Here is a 19,297-nt window from a genome sequence, read left to right on the forward strand (position 1 = left end):
ATGTTTGAACGCTAACACATATGTTGGCCCAAGTCTGTGTCCCTGTTCATCTACACTGGCACAAAATATGACAAGTGTATCCTCTATTATACAAACACCCATTGCTCCAGGTGATTTGGTTTAGTTTCTGTAATTTTTATGTTTCTGTTGAATCTACAACCTGTGATATCACCCTGGCACACGAGTGGCCAACGCTGGGCACAAGAAAACAGGTCGTCTTCCAGCTGCTGGAAATAGCAGATTGCTCAATACATTTCCAAACCATAGGACTTTAGGCAGAGGATGGACTTCTAACAGGTATGTATCAGCACATCTCAGGGGGGGTCAAATTAACCTTTCTGATATGTATTTCTTGTTCCATGTAAAGAAGAATGGGAATATATTTGCTTACCACAATGTCTTTGGGTGATTTATATCTAGTAAAATTTTTATTAATACATTTATTTAAAAAAAGTCTTTGGAGCCAGTAAGTATCTATCACATAGCTGAGGTGAGGTAAAAATGTTGATGTGCTTATGAGGTACGGTCAATCAGGACTTTTTCTACGATCGATTTTGTTTTAGATTTTCATCCAGGAATACATTAGTAAAAAATGTTCTTAGAGCAGACATTGTTTTTAAAAAACCCTCTGATGTTATCATATTATAAGTTTATGTGTTGAGGGGAGAACTGGGGTCAATAGTAGAAATATTGATGTGCATTGATCGGCCAGATATCCAGGAACCCAACGCCAAAGCTCAGTGTCAAACAAAATCCCCATGGAAGTTTTGGTGACAGTCGTATTCACCGAATCCATGAAGCTGTTGGAATTGCAACAATGTTCAAATATCCTATTTCATTCTGTTTAAATAAATTTTTTGTATTTCTGCATCTGGTGTGTGGCTGTAAGGATTTCTGGAAAGCAGCATTAGCAGTTCATCAGAGAGGCACAATAAATTCCTGAACAGAAAGGAACCCAAGAAACAGATAAAGATTGGTAGTCAGGGTGATTCAGTTCACCTGGCCTTGTGTTATAATTATATAAACTGTTGGATGTCTCCACCTGACTCCCAAACAGTTTGGGTTGTGTATTTATTTCGTCTTTATCATAGAGTCCTCATATGTGCAAAAAATAAATTTCTTATTAATACGACCTGAATGTTCTTCCTTCCATTGTCCAGCTTTGAATTTTGTGTTGGGACAGTACTTGAAAAATACAATATGTAATAGCCACTGTTTTTGCACATGTGATACTTGTGTCATGTGGAAATACAACAAACATACACATGCAAACATACAGTATATCTAAATTTTGATTTGAATTTATTCTGCTGGTATCCTGAGAAAAATGACTGAATTTATTTCTCCAGTGTTGCAGAACTTACACATCTTGACAAGTCATTCAGTTTTGAGTTGTGTTGAGTAAGGTAGGCAAAATCTCCCAGATGGGTGAGGTCATTTTTACAAAAGCAAGCTGGCAACAGCTTTGTTTAATGCATTTTCAAGTGATGTTATCTTAATATTCCGTGGTGATATTATCCCTCTTTCACTATGTCATCACATTTTAAAGAAAATCCACCTACAACAGCACTGGAAACCAGTGGAATTATCTCACATTATCACTTTTTTTTCATGGAGGACGGAGTTCATGATGGATGTTTTTGTGGGGTGTAAAGCATCCGTCTTCAGAGATTTGAGGTTTTCTTTTGACTATAGCAATAATTTAATATCCCACTCTTGCTCTCCATTTAAAAACTATTAGTAACTCATCTACATTGGAGCCTGACGGCTGTCACAGATTGAAATACAGAGAACCTTACATTGTCCGGTTCTTCAGTAGTGGGTAGTGCTCTCTGTCCGGTGTTCATTTAGTTCGAAATGTGAAGAAACATGAAGAGAAAAATATTCATTGTGCATTTTTAATGTTTGCTTCAAATCCAGTGTCCTTTTCTTGGAGCCTGATTCGGTGCAAGCTGATTTTGCAGCTTAACCTTGTAAATGCTCAAATTTTATGTTGTTGAGATGCCTATTTGATAGCATCCATATACAATTATCAGATATTACACTATAATTCTGCCATTCATTAATTATTTAGATTTTAGTAATTTTAGCCAATTTTAATGGCTGCTGTCATAGCTACGATTTTTAAACCACTGTTAGAATAGCTCCATGCAAACAATAAATGCTATTTGACCTTTCACACACACATTCATAAATCAGTAGTAGAAGCAACCATGCAAGGTCTATACGTCATTATCGGCTGTAATGACATCGCCAGTGCAGCAGCAATGTGGAAAAATTTGAAAGGATTAAAAGGACGAGAATTAACCATCAACCCTTTCATAGGTGGAGAACCACTCTTTGTATGGCTTGATATTCTGTAAAACAAATTATAAAAATGCAAAAAAGAATGATTATATTCACTTATTTTTAAAAGAAAAAACATGAACACATAGTTTTAACAGTTAACTTTGTGTAATTATGAGGCGCTATTATAGCCTTTAGTAATTCAATCTTAGTTTGCTATCATGTCAAGTGCAAGAAGATTAAACTACCAAGCTTTAATATTTCATCCAAACCAAAAGAGTTATTGTAAACTTATAAATATACTCAATATATATCACAGGCGCTAAAGTTAAATTCTCTGATCTATTTAGGGTTATGTAAGAAAGTCACATGATCACCACTCACGTCAGGCTTTTTTCAGCTGACAGATTATTTTAATAATATGTTACATGACGGATGTTGACTTTCAATCCTCTCGCCAGTGTTAAAACATTAAATACGATCTAAGACAAACCAATGTGTATACCAGTAATGGTTTTACATGTTAGGTACGTGACAATGCAATAGCATATTGATATCCGTTCATCTATATGTAAGTGATCCTTCATCACAGTCTGCGTGAGTAGCCTGTCTGCTAAAAGCAATGTTACACTTAACATAGACAATGCATTATGTAATATCACTGGAAATTTGCATCTATGTGCTTAACAGACAGCAAAAAGCACATTCAACACTCCAGCAAACATTTTCCACTGGTGACATTCGAGCACTTTTGCAGCACTAGCACATAATAAGGTTTACATTTGATGGGATATTTCCTCAGGTTTGATGTGTTGCCCTGGTCAGCGTTGAATTTCACATTGAAGATGAGTCAGTGAGCGTTGCCATCAAGTTTTTAGGCATAGCTGACAGATGGTGAGAATAGTGGTGATCTCACTTTTTCTCTCTCTCTCTCTTTACTCTCTCAAAAATGAGATCTCAGGTAACAAAATTTGGCACCGCTTGATTGAACTGGGAACTTGTCTTTGAAAGGTCATACTGTAAGTGTGCAATAGCCCATCATCAGTATAATATAACTGAGATGCTAAAAAGTGTTAAACAACATTGATTTAAAAACAGTTAATGGTTAACTCGTTAGGTTAACCATTTCCGGCAAACCTCTGCCTGACAGCTTTGTTTAGACCTTGAGGTAAATAATTAGCCTCAGTGATAATATCAGGATTTAGTCATCCTGCATACTGAAGCTCTAGCCCAATTATGTGTACAGTACACACAAACCCTCATTATTTTTCCACATTGTGTTCAGAAAAAGCATCAATTTACTCCAATTGCAGTGTGTTGATTACATAATCAGAACCCAGAATAATCTGTAAAACTTGTGTGTGGCTTGCTCTCAGTTTTTGTGACTTGACAGGCTTGTCCAGAACCAACTTTCAACCTGTTGTACTTGAATAAAATCTTACTCAAACTCTCTCTCTCTCTCTCTCTCTCTCTCTCTCTCTCTCTCCTCTCTCTCTCTCTCTCTCTCTCTCTCTCTCTCTCTCTCTCTCTCTCTCTCTCTCTCTCTCTCTCTCTCTCTCTCTCTCTCTCTCTCTCTCTCTCTCTCTCTCTCTCTCTCTCTCTCTCTCTCTCTCTCTCTCTCTCTCTCTCTTCTCTCTCTCTCTCATTTGCTTTTGACCAAAGACAAACTGATACCATATGTGTTCCCATAACATTCTGTACCACCTTTATGGGCTCTTTTAATTTCTATCTAAATACTTGCTGCCCGCTGACATTACCATTTCTTTCCAGACTCCACTCTGTATAAATATAACCTGACAAAGCCCTGACAATACTCCATAACTAGAGAGGAACACACTGTCTCAGCCATTGTATTCTTGCTATCATGTTTACTTTGAAAATAGTCAATTGACAACTTCAAGGTGCCCTGTTTTATACTAAGTACTTGAAAACAGATTTAGTTCCATTGTAAATCTAGTCACAGTTACTTCTCCACCTAAATAGGAAGAAGATGAAGAGTGCAATACGGTCATTCTCTCAATGAATACAGATGCCCCTTGCAATGTTTCAGAATTGTACCAAGTTTTGAGAGAATGCCTTAATTCTGCACTGTTCCATACATTTGCTCCATTTGCTCTTCCTGTTGTTCCATCCAGATGCCAACAGAACGCACCTCATATATTTCTTCTGCCAGAGAAACATTTTGGAAAATTGGACCTCACTGTTTCGTGGCCAAAATGCCATAGTCAAAAGTCCAGATTTGAAGAGTAAAGCCTGCCCTGAGTGCAAGACTACTATGATGGAAAACTGATTTCTCATTGAAACCTTTTCTTTTACCTTTTTTTTTGTTTGCAAAGAGGTCCTGTAAATCATGTCCTTTATACCTCCGGCCGGGGGTTCAGACTTTCACTGCTGGGTGGGAGGAGAGCGTGATGGGAAAAACATGATGGGATCTCAATTCAGTGGGTCACAGAGAAAGAGATGCAGTGGGAGAAAACATGTGAATGAGGTGCTGTGAAGGAGGTCAGGACTTGGCTATGATAGAGGAGAGACTCAAAGACATTAGGGGTCAAATATTGAAATGTAGTCATACGGACAAAGAGCCAAGTCAAAATAGGGGACACTCGGTCATTGTATTACTGAATTAAGCCATTTTATGGATTCTGCTATGGCATCCTCATGACCTGCCCTTCTCTGCCTCTGATTGGCGGATTAACGATAATGTTCTCATGTAGGCCCCTTCCCTGAAGAAACTATGTAAAAAACATCATCCTCATACCAAGTCCATGTTCCAGAGGTAATATTCAGAGGACAGGTAAATGACAAATACAGACCAGAAATTGAATAATCAATGAATTGATAACTGACAAAAAGGAGAAAATGACAAAAGTGAACTGATTCCAGCCTCTCAGTTGCCAGTGGTTGCTGTTCGGTATAAATGCCAGCTCAAGTGTCTTCTCAAGAGACTCATTGTCAGAGCAAATATCTGTTTTCTATTCGTTAAAGCACTTGATTTTCACTACTGAGAAAAGGATGAAAGGCAGATTAAATTTCGTTGCAGATGCTGGAGATACTCAGAAATCTCCCACTGAGAAATACAATCTCACTCACAGAAAACCAGCTGTTTAAATAAAATAATCTCCTGTACTATAGATCAAGTAACTTGAATACTCAGACTTTAGGTAAATGTTGCCTCTTACCTTTTGACCAAGCCTCATTAAATCCAGCTGAGAGAATTTAAAGGAGGCCCTTAGAAATTGTACTGTGACCTATTTAGGGCCTCAACTGGGGCAGCAGTTGCTCAGTCAACTAGGCCTTGGGCTAAGGACTGGAGGGTGGCCAGTTCTCCTCCTGAGCACTGCTGAGGTGCCCTTGAGCAAGGTACCATCCCCTAACAAGTTGCTCATTGGGCGCACTACACTATCTATCGGCATGCTTACAGGCCCTTTGTGTGTGTATGTTCCAGGGCCTGTATATATTTATGTGTGAAAAATAGGCTTGAGGGGAAAAATAATTTCCCCAAGGCATAAATAAAGTACTATGTTTCTTCTAAACTAAGGTTTGTATGTAAAAAAAACAGGGTTTACTTAAAAATGCACAATCCTAAATAAGTCAGACAATAGAAGAACAATGTCTAATGCTACTACTGTATATGAGAAAACTTAATTTCATTGAAGATATTTATAGTAACATGTGTTTAAGTAATCTCTTATTTTCTATTCTTGTGGACTGCAGAAGTCTTTAAACTAAGTTGCAATTTTTAATCATGGAAATAACAAAAGATAATAGTCCATTCATCCATCTATTTCCTTGTAGATGAGACAATCACAAATAAATCAAAAACAAATGCTAAAAAAATAACCTGAATGGGAAAAGACACAATTTCAGTACTTGGCCAATGTGTTTAGAAAGTTTCATGAAACACTATTAAACAGCATCGCTGCGGCCAGCCCATGGTAAAACATAACTATTTCTGTCAGCCGGTGGAATCATCTGATCATTACTGATGGTATGGCAGAGATTTTTGTTATTCGGATCACTGGTAAAAGCTGGAACAGACTTTTGAGTTGTATTTCTTCTTGTGGTTGTGAACTGCACTGGAGATTTTTTGGAGTTGTGGGAAAAGAAGATGGACTCGACTGAACTTTGGCGCTGCAATGCAAAATACAATATACCTGACAAAATAAAGTTAGCCATTACTTTTTTTCCCCAAAATATTACATTCCTAATATACTTACTTGTTCCAGCTCAAATTCTCGAAGGAGATTAGATGATCCGCCCATAGGTTTTGAAAATAAAGAAACATTGGCTGACTATTACCCTGTCTTCTACAGTGACCTATTTTGCCACTGTGTCAAGCTCAAATCAGGCACATAAAATCTGGCAAAAAGTATTGGCACAATCACTGATGCCTTTATTACCACTTGGAGTTGCTCATGAACAAATCTGCTTTCTGCAGCTTTTTAAAAGCCATACCACCAAGCAATGAATTCCAGGTGCCAAATGCCCAGAAAATCACAATGACAGACATAGGACCAATCTACAGGAAGTGAGAACAGCAAATTCAGCATACAGTTATGTTTTTTTTTTACTCTGCGGTCACCTAATACCCTGCACCACAGATTTTCATACATATTTCTCAGACATAAATTTGGTCTAGATAACTAATATTGGCTGGTCTGGCTGTGGTGGGTTTTGAAGATTGATGGCACAAACATTCAGCAAAGTGTATTAAAAGTCCAGCATTCTTCAGTAGGACTCAGACAATGTTATCACAGGGTTGAGACAGACAATGCTAAAAACACAACCCTAATATGGAAGCTATATCTTTGCAGTGAAAGTTGAACAGCATTGAAAGCCATGCACAAGTAAAACAAAGAAACGCTCTACTAGCTCGAGCCATGACCACCAGCCTGGAGCTTCCATTAGAAGAAAAACACAGAATTTATCCAGAAATGTGCAAATGAATGCAGAAGCACACAGATTACTCTCACAGAGTGGAGCAAATTATTCCCGGAAATCAGGGGTGATTATTGCTCTAACAAGCCCCCGATGACATGGTGAGCGGAGGTCAACGGAGAGAACATTGTGAAAAAGGTTGAATGTTAACACCAGGTGGGGATTAAAATGTGTGTTACAGTTTGTGTGTCACTGGCAGTGACAAGGATAACTGCTTGCATATGTGTTTGTATGTCAGTTCTTCAGTATTTCTAGATTTACGGTGGCGAGTGCAAAAGGTCATTTACACAAGTGCATTGATGAGGTATACCCGACCAACACAACAGATTGTTCAACCAATACATGTCTATTTCCTTGATAAACATGACATAGATAATGAGGCATCTTCTCAAAATACATTGACAGTATGGTTAACAAGATATGCTATGGACAAAACAGTGTGTTAATTGAAAGCACACAAAATAAAATTGGTACAAAATTCAAAAGATCAAAATGGCCCAACTGCTCATTTAGTAGAGATAGTCTTCAACCTACGGACACTATTGGTTGTGAGAGTTTATTTGTAAGCTTAATTCTTTGCAAATAGTTATTTATTAAATTTCTATCTATAATTACCATTTGAGGTCATTTAAATGCCATTGCTACTCTAAATACGAAAGTACCATTTCCCAAGACTCATTTATGTCCTACTCATCATAGGACATAAAAATAACATGTAAATGAAATAAAACAGTGTAGTAGCATAATGTAACTTACCTTTAGACTCCAATCTGTGGGTCCATGGACTGGTACCGGTCTGTGGGTCAATTGGTACCTGGTCGTACAGAAAGAATGCATAACTTCCATTATTTCCATTTTATTTATTATCTGATTCTGAACGATGTTTGGTTTTGGAAAATTACCGGATTCTCTCCCCCACATCTGTCTGTGACTCACTCTTGACACAAGATGCTTGCCTCGGTCATATGGCTTCATAAAGTGGCCAATCTGGCTGGTAACACAGAATACATTACAGCTGAATTGAATCTCCCAAGTTAGAAAATCAACAAATAAACCAAATCTTTGGAAAGTTTCTTTACTCAGGGTAAAAGAACCAGTGAGGAGGCAAAAGAAATACCTACAACTTCGACGAAAAACAAAGCTGCAAAATATCATTTTTTATGCTAGTTGTACTATGTCATTTTGTTGTATTTATCTGCTACACCTTTAAGACCGGTCTGTGAAAATATTGTCTGACATTAAACCGGTCCATGGCGGGGATCACTGCTTTAGAGCGAAGGAAGAGGAGGAGGGATGAATTATTGCCGGTGAGAGGCAGAGTTGTCATTGGAGAGATAGTCATGTTTCTCACCACTACTACTATCACTGTCATCAATGTCTTATGCTTTTTTGCCAATTCCACTAGTACTAGCTTTTTTTTAGTAGCCATGAGAAACGGTAAAGTATCATAGGTATGAAGCTTGATGTGCTGAGATGCTCAGAAATACATGTACAAGAACAAGATGAGGGGGATGAGTGTTGGAGATGCGAGTACAGAATGATACTGCTCAGTCAAGAGTGCAGCAGAACGAGGTAGAAGTTATAGTTTGAATTTTACAGATTCAGCTTAAAAATTATTTTTCCTTGGATACAACCAAGATGTAAAACTCACACAAATACTTCTCACAATAAGAATTTTTTTTGGATGGTACATCAGGTTGCCACATGGTGGCCCCTGGGCAGCCTCCAGCATCCTGATATTCACCTGCTCCCTGAAACCAATGAGCTCTGCACCTATTCCTACTGCCAGTTCTAAAGTTAAACAGAGTTTCTTGGCAAAAAAGCTCATTCCAGCTTGTAAACCACTATTAGATGATATATCATAGCAATGAAAATGTGTCTGTATATAAAAAGGTTTAATTTTCATCCTTTCTTTATAGGTGCAATAGTTCAACCTCCTCTATCATCGACATTTTCACTGCTGTGGAAACTTTTGATTCTTAACTGACATTTGGATGGATCACTGTGAACGTAAAGGATACATGTACTGCATGAACACGTATGTGGGCACGGAATTATGCAGCTTTTAAAAAGGACATATTCATTTTTTGCATGTTGGAATATAAATGAGCCTCAACACAGCATTCACCACCTAACCACATCTGAAAGTCTGCATCATAAAGGGCTGGCAGTGAAGTCAGTTTAGTCTCTTGACAAGCTACTTTCCACAATGTCATCATGAATTCAACATCTTGGTTTAAAGACAGACACTGTTGTGCCTGAATACATTAAAAGGGACATATTCAGTGACTCAAGTTTGCTGAACTCTGCATTGATTGCATTGTTCACTGTCGGGAGAGCAAATGACAGCACTTCAGTTAACAGCACCTAAATGTACATTGTCTCTTTCAAAGGTTTGCTTATAAATGCTATTACATAACTGCCAAGTGTCTCTTCTGAACACCAGCATCATTGCATACTTAAGTGGATCGATGGAATGAAAGATCTTTTCCTTACTGCAACTCTGTTCAACACAATCTAAATATCTGATTATGTCAACAAACTAGACAGGGTTTGGGGTAGGATTAAAGTTAGCTAACTCCACAGAAGCCTTACATAAGTAAACACACACATACTAGTATACTGTTGATAATTCAATGATATTCTTCCCCACAAATCATCATAATCAATTAACAAACATCCTAGTTAACATTATTTCAATCCATCTCATGTCAGAGTGCTCTCACCATCTCTTCATAATACTGTATATAACCTCACAGCAGTGAGTCGTAGCAGACATGTGCCTCTATGGCCCCAGGTCTTTCTGACATCCGTGACCTACATTCTGTAAAACAGTCATCTTCCTGAGTATTTACAACTTCCTTTCAATAAACAAGACTGGTCAATTTGCTACACAAACACACTAACTTCTTACAATAGTGTCAGTGTGTTTTTACATCAAGACCTCCAGTCAAGTTTCTAGACATATGCTGAGAAGATGAAGCAAAATACTGTATTGCCACAGCAGAAGCAGTTATCCAATAACATACAGGTACATCAAAGTCAACAACCACGTTTGTGTTTGCGAGTCTGTCACATCTGAATCTGGATCAACATGAATTCCTTGACCATAATAAGGCATAAAACTATATATCTTTTGTCACTTCAGTATATAAATGCTATACACGGCTGAAGAATGACACATGAAAATAAAGTAAAATAACAAAATTTCTTCTGCACATAAATTTACCACCTGAACCAACATTTCCTTGCAGCACTGCAACAAGTGGCATCCCAACACAGCAGTTTCTGCCCTCCTTTTTGCTTCCTAATTCATTCTACTTTGTACTATGTGAGTACTTCTACTATTTAGTGTTGTGAACTTGTAGGATTAAACTTAAAAGTAACACTCCTCACAGAGGGCTGACTTCATTGGCTTCTGGTAGTTTATCTGCCATAGCTAGACAGCCTGAGACATCAGCGAGAGTTATGAATAATGTCAACTGCCAAGCCCTACCTAAAACACTATTTACTAGAGCTTAAACATTTTTTTAACTGATGTCTTTGTGGATATTCAAATATCTGGTAAGGTCAAAGGCTGCAGGTTTGCGCTGAGCAATAGACGAGTTGTGTGGAGATTCCAAGACCTGGCACCCTGATGCCATTATGGTGTGATAATATCTATATGCATGCTGAGATTGAGTAAAGGGCCGTACTTTGTTTCTGTGAAGTTTAATGAAGTTTGTAGATGGGTTAACAGCTTTAACCTTATAACGTATTCTTAATGCAGTGAGAGAAACATGGATTCATAGGACATTTGGTTATATCATCTTTGTCAACGCAGTAATTATGCATAAGAATGTTTAATTTCTGAACATTTATGAACATTTCTTCGACTAAGTAAAAGAAGCAAACTCCCAGCTTTGACACAGCTCAGAGTGGAACGTTAAAAGTGTTTTCATGAGTGGGTTTATGGGTGGAATGTAAATGAAGGTCATTGGGTTAGGAGAGTAGAGTAGGGAGCCCCCTGTACCCTGATTGGAATTTTCAACATAACACCCAACCCTTAACTACCTTGATAAACCACAAAAACACTATTGCATTGTCTGCAAGAGTTATGGTGGTGATGAGTTAACTTTCCTTCAGATGCCAACTGGCTGAAAACAGACCAAAATTCCAAACCATAAATCCTGAAAAAGGAGAGGTAGAGTGAGGGCAATTTGTGTGTGTGTGTGTATGTGTGTTTGTGTGTGTGTGTGTGTGTGTGTGTGTGTGTCTGTGTGTGTGTGTGTCTGTTTAGATGTGTTAGTTTGTTGTAGAAACGTGACCATATGGAAAACATTAGATATGGGCTGATTCAGCATTCTCACACATTTCTGTGTTTGCACGTGTGTAGTTAGAGGGCTGTCTGCCACCTCCGGGTTCAGTAAGTCAACACACCTCTGAACTCTGCAAACACATATACACATTGCCCTCTATAAACTGGCTGACTGACTTAAGACACACCATATAGGATCCAAAAGAAAACAGCAGCTATCATGGCTGGTTGTAGGTGTGTTACTCTCACACTGTAAAACAGTGAGGGACACATCGTCATCTGTTCATGCCACAGATGTGATAGAAAACATTGGGTAAACAGCTTGTTTAGAGTATTCAATGTATTTTCTTGTGAGACTGGTGCTAGAAATTACAAATCAAAAGAGGATAATCCTTGACTATGCACAGAAAATTAATTTTCGCATCGCAGCACAGCAACTCTACCAGTGAGATTTTGATAACTGGATGTACATATTTACAAGAGGATAATTCAGTGATTTTTAATCTTCTTGTACATCCTTAATCAGAAGGTGGAGCTACAATACAGACATGTTCAACTCCCACTAAATGATAAATTACCATTCAAGTATTGGTTAACTCAAAAAGTTATTTGTAAATCAAACAATAAGGAAAACAACTGCATTAGGATTCATTAAGATGAATTTTCATATGAAAAGGAAAGAAATCTGAAAATGTAGTCAATTTACATGCACATAAGGGCATGACTTATACAAAGTTCATGAAGTTTATTAGTACTAATTAGTAATATAAGTATTAGTTGTACACAACCACCCGATAAGAGCTTACTCTTTCATTAAGGCAATCATTTCTTGACATTTTTTTAGAAGATGCTTTAATTCACCTGCCTTCACTGGATGTAGAGGTGTTTTGCAAAACTGACAGAGGAGAAAGCAAATTCAACAGTAATGGGATTGGACCTGCAAAATCAAATTGAAAAACCTGACCACAAGGCATTTGAAGAATTCTAGAAATTCATTATTAGCCTCATTGGTCTCATTTGTAGAGCCCTATGGTGTCATACTGTGATATGACACTCTACCCACTGAGTTAACCAGGACCCCTGGCTGTATATCTAGAACTGCTCAACACATTAGACAGTTAATAGGCTTTTTAAGAAGAATTGGAAAGAGGAGGAGGATAGAAGAGAAATGAAAGCCAAAGTTAAAGGCCAAGAGGGGGACATGAACATCACTGTAAAGCCAGGGCAGCATATTGAAAGAAATGCAAAGCCAATGAAGGGGGTGGGGGGTGGGGGTGGAATAAGACAGGAAAAGGGGGAAGGCAGAAGGGAGGGAAGGAGGAAAGGAAAATGAGGGGTGAACCTCCTGAAAGACATAAATAGCCAAAAAGAGGACATAGAGCCTTGCACTCATTACTCCCCACAACCACCATCTATTTCTCTCCTCTCCTCCTCTTCTCTCTCCACCAACCCTCTTTTGCTCTACTCAGCTGCAGCAACCTTCATTCATCTGGAAACCTGAGCAAGTGAGTAGTGTCTTTACCAGATTTTCAAGCTGCTGCCACATGACAGAGATGCTTATGTTTGGAAGATTGTATCTTACCAGCCTGCACAAATGAATGAAAATTAAAGCTGCTACAAAAGAGACTGCCGAGCATGCATGTACAATTATTGGCACTCATTTCTGTACTAGCGGGATTCTTTGGATTATGAAAAAACAAATTTAGTAACCAAATTATGTAACAAATGTTTTATATGGAAGCAACGTCATTTTGGGAAGAATTAATATTGCATTGACGTAACACCATCAGCCAACAAACGTTAATCACATACCAGTCTACTTTTGGGCAAATGTATGAATGAAATTGGCACCCATTTTCATTTTTGAAATGATACGATTCTGAAAAAAGAGACTTGAAATCATTTTGTCATTGTTCAAGGTGATAAAATAATAAGTGCAAGGCTAGTAATTCATCCCTGGGGCATTAGAATAATGGTAATTATGGATGGCATGGATAGGATACTCAAATTCCACTATCGTAGTTTTATTAATAGACTAAACTTTATTTAACTACATTTAAACTAATCCAAAAACTGTTAATGCCACCCTGAGGCTACAAGTCCAAAGAGTGTAGAAAGAGGTTTGGAGAGTTGAGATGAATGAAAATTGCTCCCTTTGACTCCCATGCCCCATTTTGAATTCAGCACTGATGTTGCAGCTAAACATTTTTACCTGTTATGCTTGGCAGTAAAATTATTTACTAATTCTGACAAAAAAGATTGACTGCAAGTAGACATATAAAAACAATGATGATAACTCACCTCCAATGAATCTTTTGAAATTATCTACAGATGCTCTGAACATATTCATAAAGGTTTAATGATATGCTTTGACAGAAAGAGTGGGTTAAATCTCCAGATAGACACTTAAGTTAACACATGGATAAAAGGTTCTAAATCAGACCTCCAATTGAGGACGCAGGAGTCAATTACACTTCAGCATAACATCAGCTTGATAAATCAACCTGGTAAAAATGTCACTGGATTTTTTTCATTTCTTTTTCCTTCTTATCTCATTCAGGCCTTATATCCTATTCCAGTTCATCCCTTAATATCATGGACGCAACGAGGAACATCCCCTCCATCTCTGAGACACTGTACCACCTGGTTGTCATGGTGTTAACCCTATGCCAAGGAGTTCAGTCAATGCCTGTTCCTACAGATGTCCCCATGTGCACTGCCTCAGAACCTGCTCAGTACAAGCTGACATTTACTGGCAAGTGGTCCCGGGCAGCTTTCCCTAAACAGTATCCTGTCTACCGTCCCCCTGCACAGTGGTCAAACATTGTTGGTAAGATGCACAAAATTATTCTGTATTAAAACACTAAAAGATTTAGAGTGATTGACTGATAGGATGGTGAATGGTCAGAAATTACAAACAGACAAAAAAAAAATCAAGACAATAAAAATGACTTGATTGGTCAGTATAAAGCAAATTGCATCTTTCATTAAATTGCACAGATTTAACACCTGTTGCAACAACTTAATTTATTTCCCTCTCTTTGCTCTTAGGGGTAACTCACAGCTCTGACTACTACATCTGGCGGCGTAATGGGTTTGCCAGCAATGGAGTTAAGGAGTTTGCAGAGAAAGGCGAGGCCTGGACACTCATGAAGGAAGTCGAGGCGGCCGGTGAACGCATCCAGAGTGTTTATGGGATCTTCTCCGCTCCCGCTGTTGTGGGAGGCACAGGCCAGATGAACACAGAGTTTGAGGTCTTCTCCAGGCACTCCTATGTAAGTCACTCAACACCTGGTGTCTGTTAATCTGGGTCAAGGGCATTTAAGTCTATTAGATAGGTTAATATGCCTAACAAGGTGGTCACATCACTTGTTGAAGCCAGCTGTTAGGACCAACTGTTAGGACCTGTCCTTTGACTTTTGAGGAAATATGGATAAACATGTAACATATATATTGGAAGACACGGGTAACACTACAGTATATAGTACCTGAAAAAGATGGTTCCTGATGTAGCATGAGGTAAAAACTATGTACATCTTGTCATTCAAGTTACCGTTTGGAAAATAAATTCATCTCCAAGCTCAATTACCAACTTATTCCTTTAACCTACTTTCTCAGACATATCATAAGGTTAAGAAGTTAGCCGCCGAACAAGACTAAATCATAGATGGTGACATAAAATAACAACCCTTTTCCTCTCTCTTTCCTTAACTCCACCACTCTGGCACACAATCTCATTTCCCCTTTTCTCTTTTATCTCTCGCTTCACTCCATCTCCCATGGTCCACTTCCTCCTGCAGCTGTCGTTTATTGTGCGAATCATTCCAAGCCCAGACTGGTTTGTTGGTGTAGACAGTGTTGACCTGTGTGATGGCGACCACTGGAAAGAGAATGTGTCGCTGGAGCTTTTCCCATACGACGCAGGAACTGACAGCGGCTTCACGTTCTCTTCTCCCAACTTTGAGACTATTCCACAGGACAAAATCACACAGGTGAGTCAACCTTAGCCAGTGGTGAAATCTGTTAATACAAATATAAAACGTTGGAATTTTTTTTATAAAGAAGATTTAATAATATACAAAATTTAATGACAATAATCACAGGCTGTCAATGCAAGGAGAGCTTTTTCACCAAACATTTTCTTTACATTATTAAAGAAATTTGATCATAAACATTGATGCCTTCTTTCATCACCCATGAATGACTTGCATTTCTTGTAACTTTCATCTCCGTAGATCACTTCCTCCTTTCCAAGCCACCCTGCCAACTCCTTTTTCTACCCTCGCCTTAAGCACCTGCCACCTATTGCCAAGGTGATGCTGACCAAGATAAGGAAGAGCAATCAGATCTTCAGCCTCCCCGTAGCATCTACGCAGTCCAACCAACTGCCAATAGGAAATGAGATTGAGGACAAGCTCATAAGTAAGTTCATGGAGTTTAAATGGTAACTAAGACGTATGTATACTGATGAGTATAAACCACTCACTCAAAAATTAATTACAGTTATATATTATTCATCCCAACCATTAAAAGAACAGTGCTGGTAGAATCACATTATCTACATTACAATTTAGTTTGTTCTATTCAGAGGGGGTGAAGCAGTACAATTCAGAAAAACATATGGTACAAGGTTCACCTTTTGCATTTTTTACCAGCTGTACTACAGAATGATGAAAAAGCCCAAAGTGTCCTCAAGTAAAATAAGTAAAAGAAAAAAAGAAAAACAATTATACATTTACATATATACTCTGAGTCAAATGAAACACTCATGCAAGATTTCAGACCATGCTCCAGTGTGTAATGTCTGCTGACTCAAATGAAAGCATTTGGGAACGATTAGAGGCCACACACCATGTCAATTACTCTGACCGCAAAGCAAAGTCCAAAATAAAGAAGGGCATCCAAGAACACTCGAAACACATCTGGCACCAGTATAAAGAATCAGAATCAGTATAACGATGAGACACTGAAAGAAAAATTTAAGAAAGCTACATAAAAAATATACACAGCACTGTTTGGGCTGTGTCCTAAAATGATGCAGAGAAGCATGTCTTAACAAGAACTGGATCCATAAGGTGAAGCTGGATCTACTTAATGTTGGTTCCCAGATAGTTAAATTTTAAGACTCTGTGTATTACAGATGAGTGGTAACAGTAAAACAGGCACAGATTAGAAAGACAGCAAGGAAAAAAAAAGACAAGTGTGTCAAGCAACGAATAAAACTGTGGTCAAACAACCTGTCTGTGTAACCAATGCTCTCCTGTGCGACAAGGGGGCAAAAATTATGTTCAAAAAGAGGGCAGTTCACCACAAAAAGTCTCACCAAATGACAAGATGAATTAAACAAGGGGTCCTGTGTGTGTGTGTGTGTGTGTGTGTGTGTGTGTGTGTGTGTGTGTGTGTGTGTGTGTGTGTGTGTGTGTGTGTGTGTGTGTGTGTGTGCGTGCTTTAAAAGGTTTGGTGTTTGGACGGACTGCAAAACTTAAACTCCACATCACAGCCCACACACTACAAATCTGTTCCCCTGACTACCCATCAACAAAAAACAGAGAAGGGCCAACAAATTTCAGAGTTTCCTGCCTTGATCTGAATGCTCCGTTCTACCCCTTCATTTATTATCCTTTCCTTCTTCCATTAATCCCTCCATTTCTTTTATATCTTCTTCCCAGGGCTGAACAACTTTCATTACAGATTAGCAATCATCTAGTCTGAATTGTATTTGTGAAGCACTATATGCAACATCAGATAAATCACATATAATTATCATGGCATTCTTCCTGCTGTCCTTAATGGATTGACAAGAAGACGGGGGTTATGACTTTGCTTGTTTCATCACTTCATACAACAGCTTCTGCAGTGCCTCCATCCTTCTGCTTTTCTGCCTTTTAACTAAAAAGTAAGACTGTGATTGATATTGAATATGTAAGAGCTCACAACGTAATTGGTTGAAGCTGCCTACAAGTACACAATACTGACAAAAAAACGGAGAGCCTCTTGTTGCATAATAGTTTAATGACTTTTAATAAGGCTTAAAAACACTATCTGCTGTGGGTAACTCATTAAGTGGTGGTGCATCATCACTAAAAGTCAGTCATTAAATGAAGTCCCCAAAAAATCCACTTCAGCAGCACAACTGAATCTATTTGGTTTCTTAATAACCGGCATGAACAACATGAAAATATTCAATTCCCTTTTTACATATCTTGAATATTTTTTAAAAGAAATGGGATATAAGATCACTGATTTTCACGATTACAACTGATTCATCTTTATTTCAAACCACACTTGATTGTCCATCATTTACCACTGATGTATGTTGAAAAATGAAGAAAGGAATCTTGTGCAGGAAAGTATCACCTCAAAGAAAACAATGTTATTTTAATTGAACCCTGCAGGTACCCCCCTGGACTGTGAGGTGTCCCCTTGGTCTCCATGGGGCTTGTGCAAAGGAAAATGTGGAGACTCAGGTGTGCAGCACCGCACACGCTACGTCATAATGCATGCAGCCAACAATGGAGTAGCGTGCCCCCTACTGGAGGAGGACAGGAAATGCTCCCAAGACAACTGCTTATGACTAAGCCGGGACAGGAGGGAGAGGAAAGAAAGAAAGGAGAGGAAAGGGAGAAAAGGGAGGAAACGAAGAAGGAGGAGACAGGAGAACAGGAGAAGACCTGCCGTGTATTCACATTAAGCATAATTATGATAAACCTGACTCCTGTCCGTCTTCCTAGACCTTTTTCTGAGTGTGGAAATATTGACATACAGTATTGATGACTTATCTTAACTGTTTAGAGATACCCTACAAAAGGAAATGTCATCCTCAAATCGTATAGACAGATGTACAATACTCAGTAGACACCAGTTCAGTTCTCCCAACATTCTATTATGAAAGTGCAGGAATTAATGTACGGTTGTCACATTCCAAAAAAAAAGTTTACAGACACTGTGTTTTTTCTCCTTAAGCCAAAGAATATATTTATTGACAGGTTTTCAACCTGCAGTGTACAGTATATCAAATCTGATTGTGATAGTGTGTATTCCCTTGTGTTATTGAGATATTATTTCAACACAAAAATGTATAAAAAGGAGACAAAACATTTTTTGTAAAAGAAAAAAAGAATAATGTCATCTGTAACATAAATAAAGTGTAAATATATTTTATTTGGACTTCAGTACTATTTTTTTCAAGAAACGGTCTGTGTAAATGCCTTCTAACATTTGTGTTATCAAGGTTCAATTATAAACTGGGTTTACACAATCAGAGCGCAAAGGAAAAATTACTTTAAACTTGATGACCTGGGTTCAAGCTCCTGTGTTGGCTTAGATTCATCCAGATGAAGTGTTGGTCATAAAACGGATGGATGTTCTCACCAAATATGTAAAACAATTCACCAAATGTTGATTTAGATTATGAGGCCTGAAATTTCACACTCAAGAAATACCTGACAGTATTTCTCTCTTTTTGAAAATATGTAAAACAGATACAATCACTTACGGCCCCTTGAACAGCGAAAAGAATTAAACATCTGTTGAACGAGGAAGTTCCTACTGTTTTGATTGACAAGGAAGAGGAAAATTGCAGAGGTAGAGAAACAGGAGAAGCAGAAGAGGAGCAGGTCCAGTGTCTGTTTTTTCATAATAGTGTCATCAGCAAGGTCTGGCAGAGGTAAGAGTAAATTATCGAGTCTAGGCCCAGAACAAATCACGACTACATTTTAATATACAGTGTACACACACACACATACAGTATATATATATACAGTATGTATAAATACA

General features: G+C 38.2%; 1 protein-coding gene across 1 annotated transcript; it reads left to right on the plus strand.

The window, feature by feature from the left end:
• Positions 1 to 12,917: 12,917 nt before the first annotated feature.
• spon2b (spondin 2b, extracellular matrix protein) lies at positions 12,918 to 18,682 on the plus strand. Its single transcript, XM_068326078.1, has 6 exons — positions 12,918 to 13,026; positions 14,082 to 14,351; positions 14,573 to 14,796; positions 15,322 to 15,513; positions 15,757 to 15,943; positions 17,917 to 18,682. Exons 2-6 carry the CDS (start codon positions 14,117 to 14,119, stop codon positions 18,093 to 18,095), a joined length of 1,017 nt encoding a protein of 338 aa, XP_068182179.1. The 5' UTR covers positions 12,918 to 13,026; positions 14,082 to 14,116; the 3' UTR covers positions 18,096 to 18,682.
• Positions 18,683 to 19,297: the final 615 nt, after the last annotated feature.

This window comes from Antennarius striatus, chromosome 10 (assembly GCF_040054535.1).
Source record: "Antennarius striatus isolate MH-2024 chromosome 10, ASM4005453v1, whole genome shotgun sequence".
In the NCBI taxonomy this organism is placed as follows: Eukaryota; Metazoa; Chordata; class Actinopteri; order Lophiiformes; family Antennariidae; genus Antennarius; species Antennarius striatus.

Excerpts from the sequence above, each read along its gene's own strand:
- spon2b (XM_068326078.1), top strand. The coding sequence starts at position 14,117 with ATGGACGCAACGAGGAACATCCCCTCCATCTCTGAGACACTGTACCAC. Across the intron at positions 14,797-15,321 it reads TCTTCTCCAGGCACTCCTAT|CTGTCGTTTATTGTGCGAAT; the intron begins GTAAGTCACTCA and ends TTCCTCCTGCAG. Across the intron at positions 15,944-17,916 it reads GATTGAGGACAAGCTCATAA|GTACCCCCCTGGACTGTGAG; the intron begins GTAAGTTCATGG and ends TGAACCCTGCAG.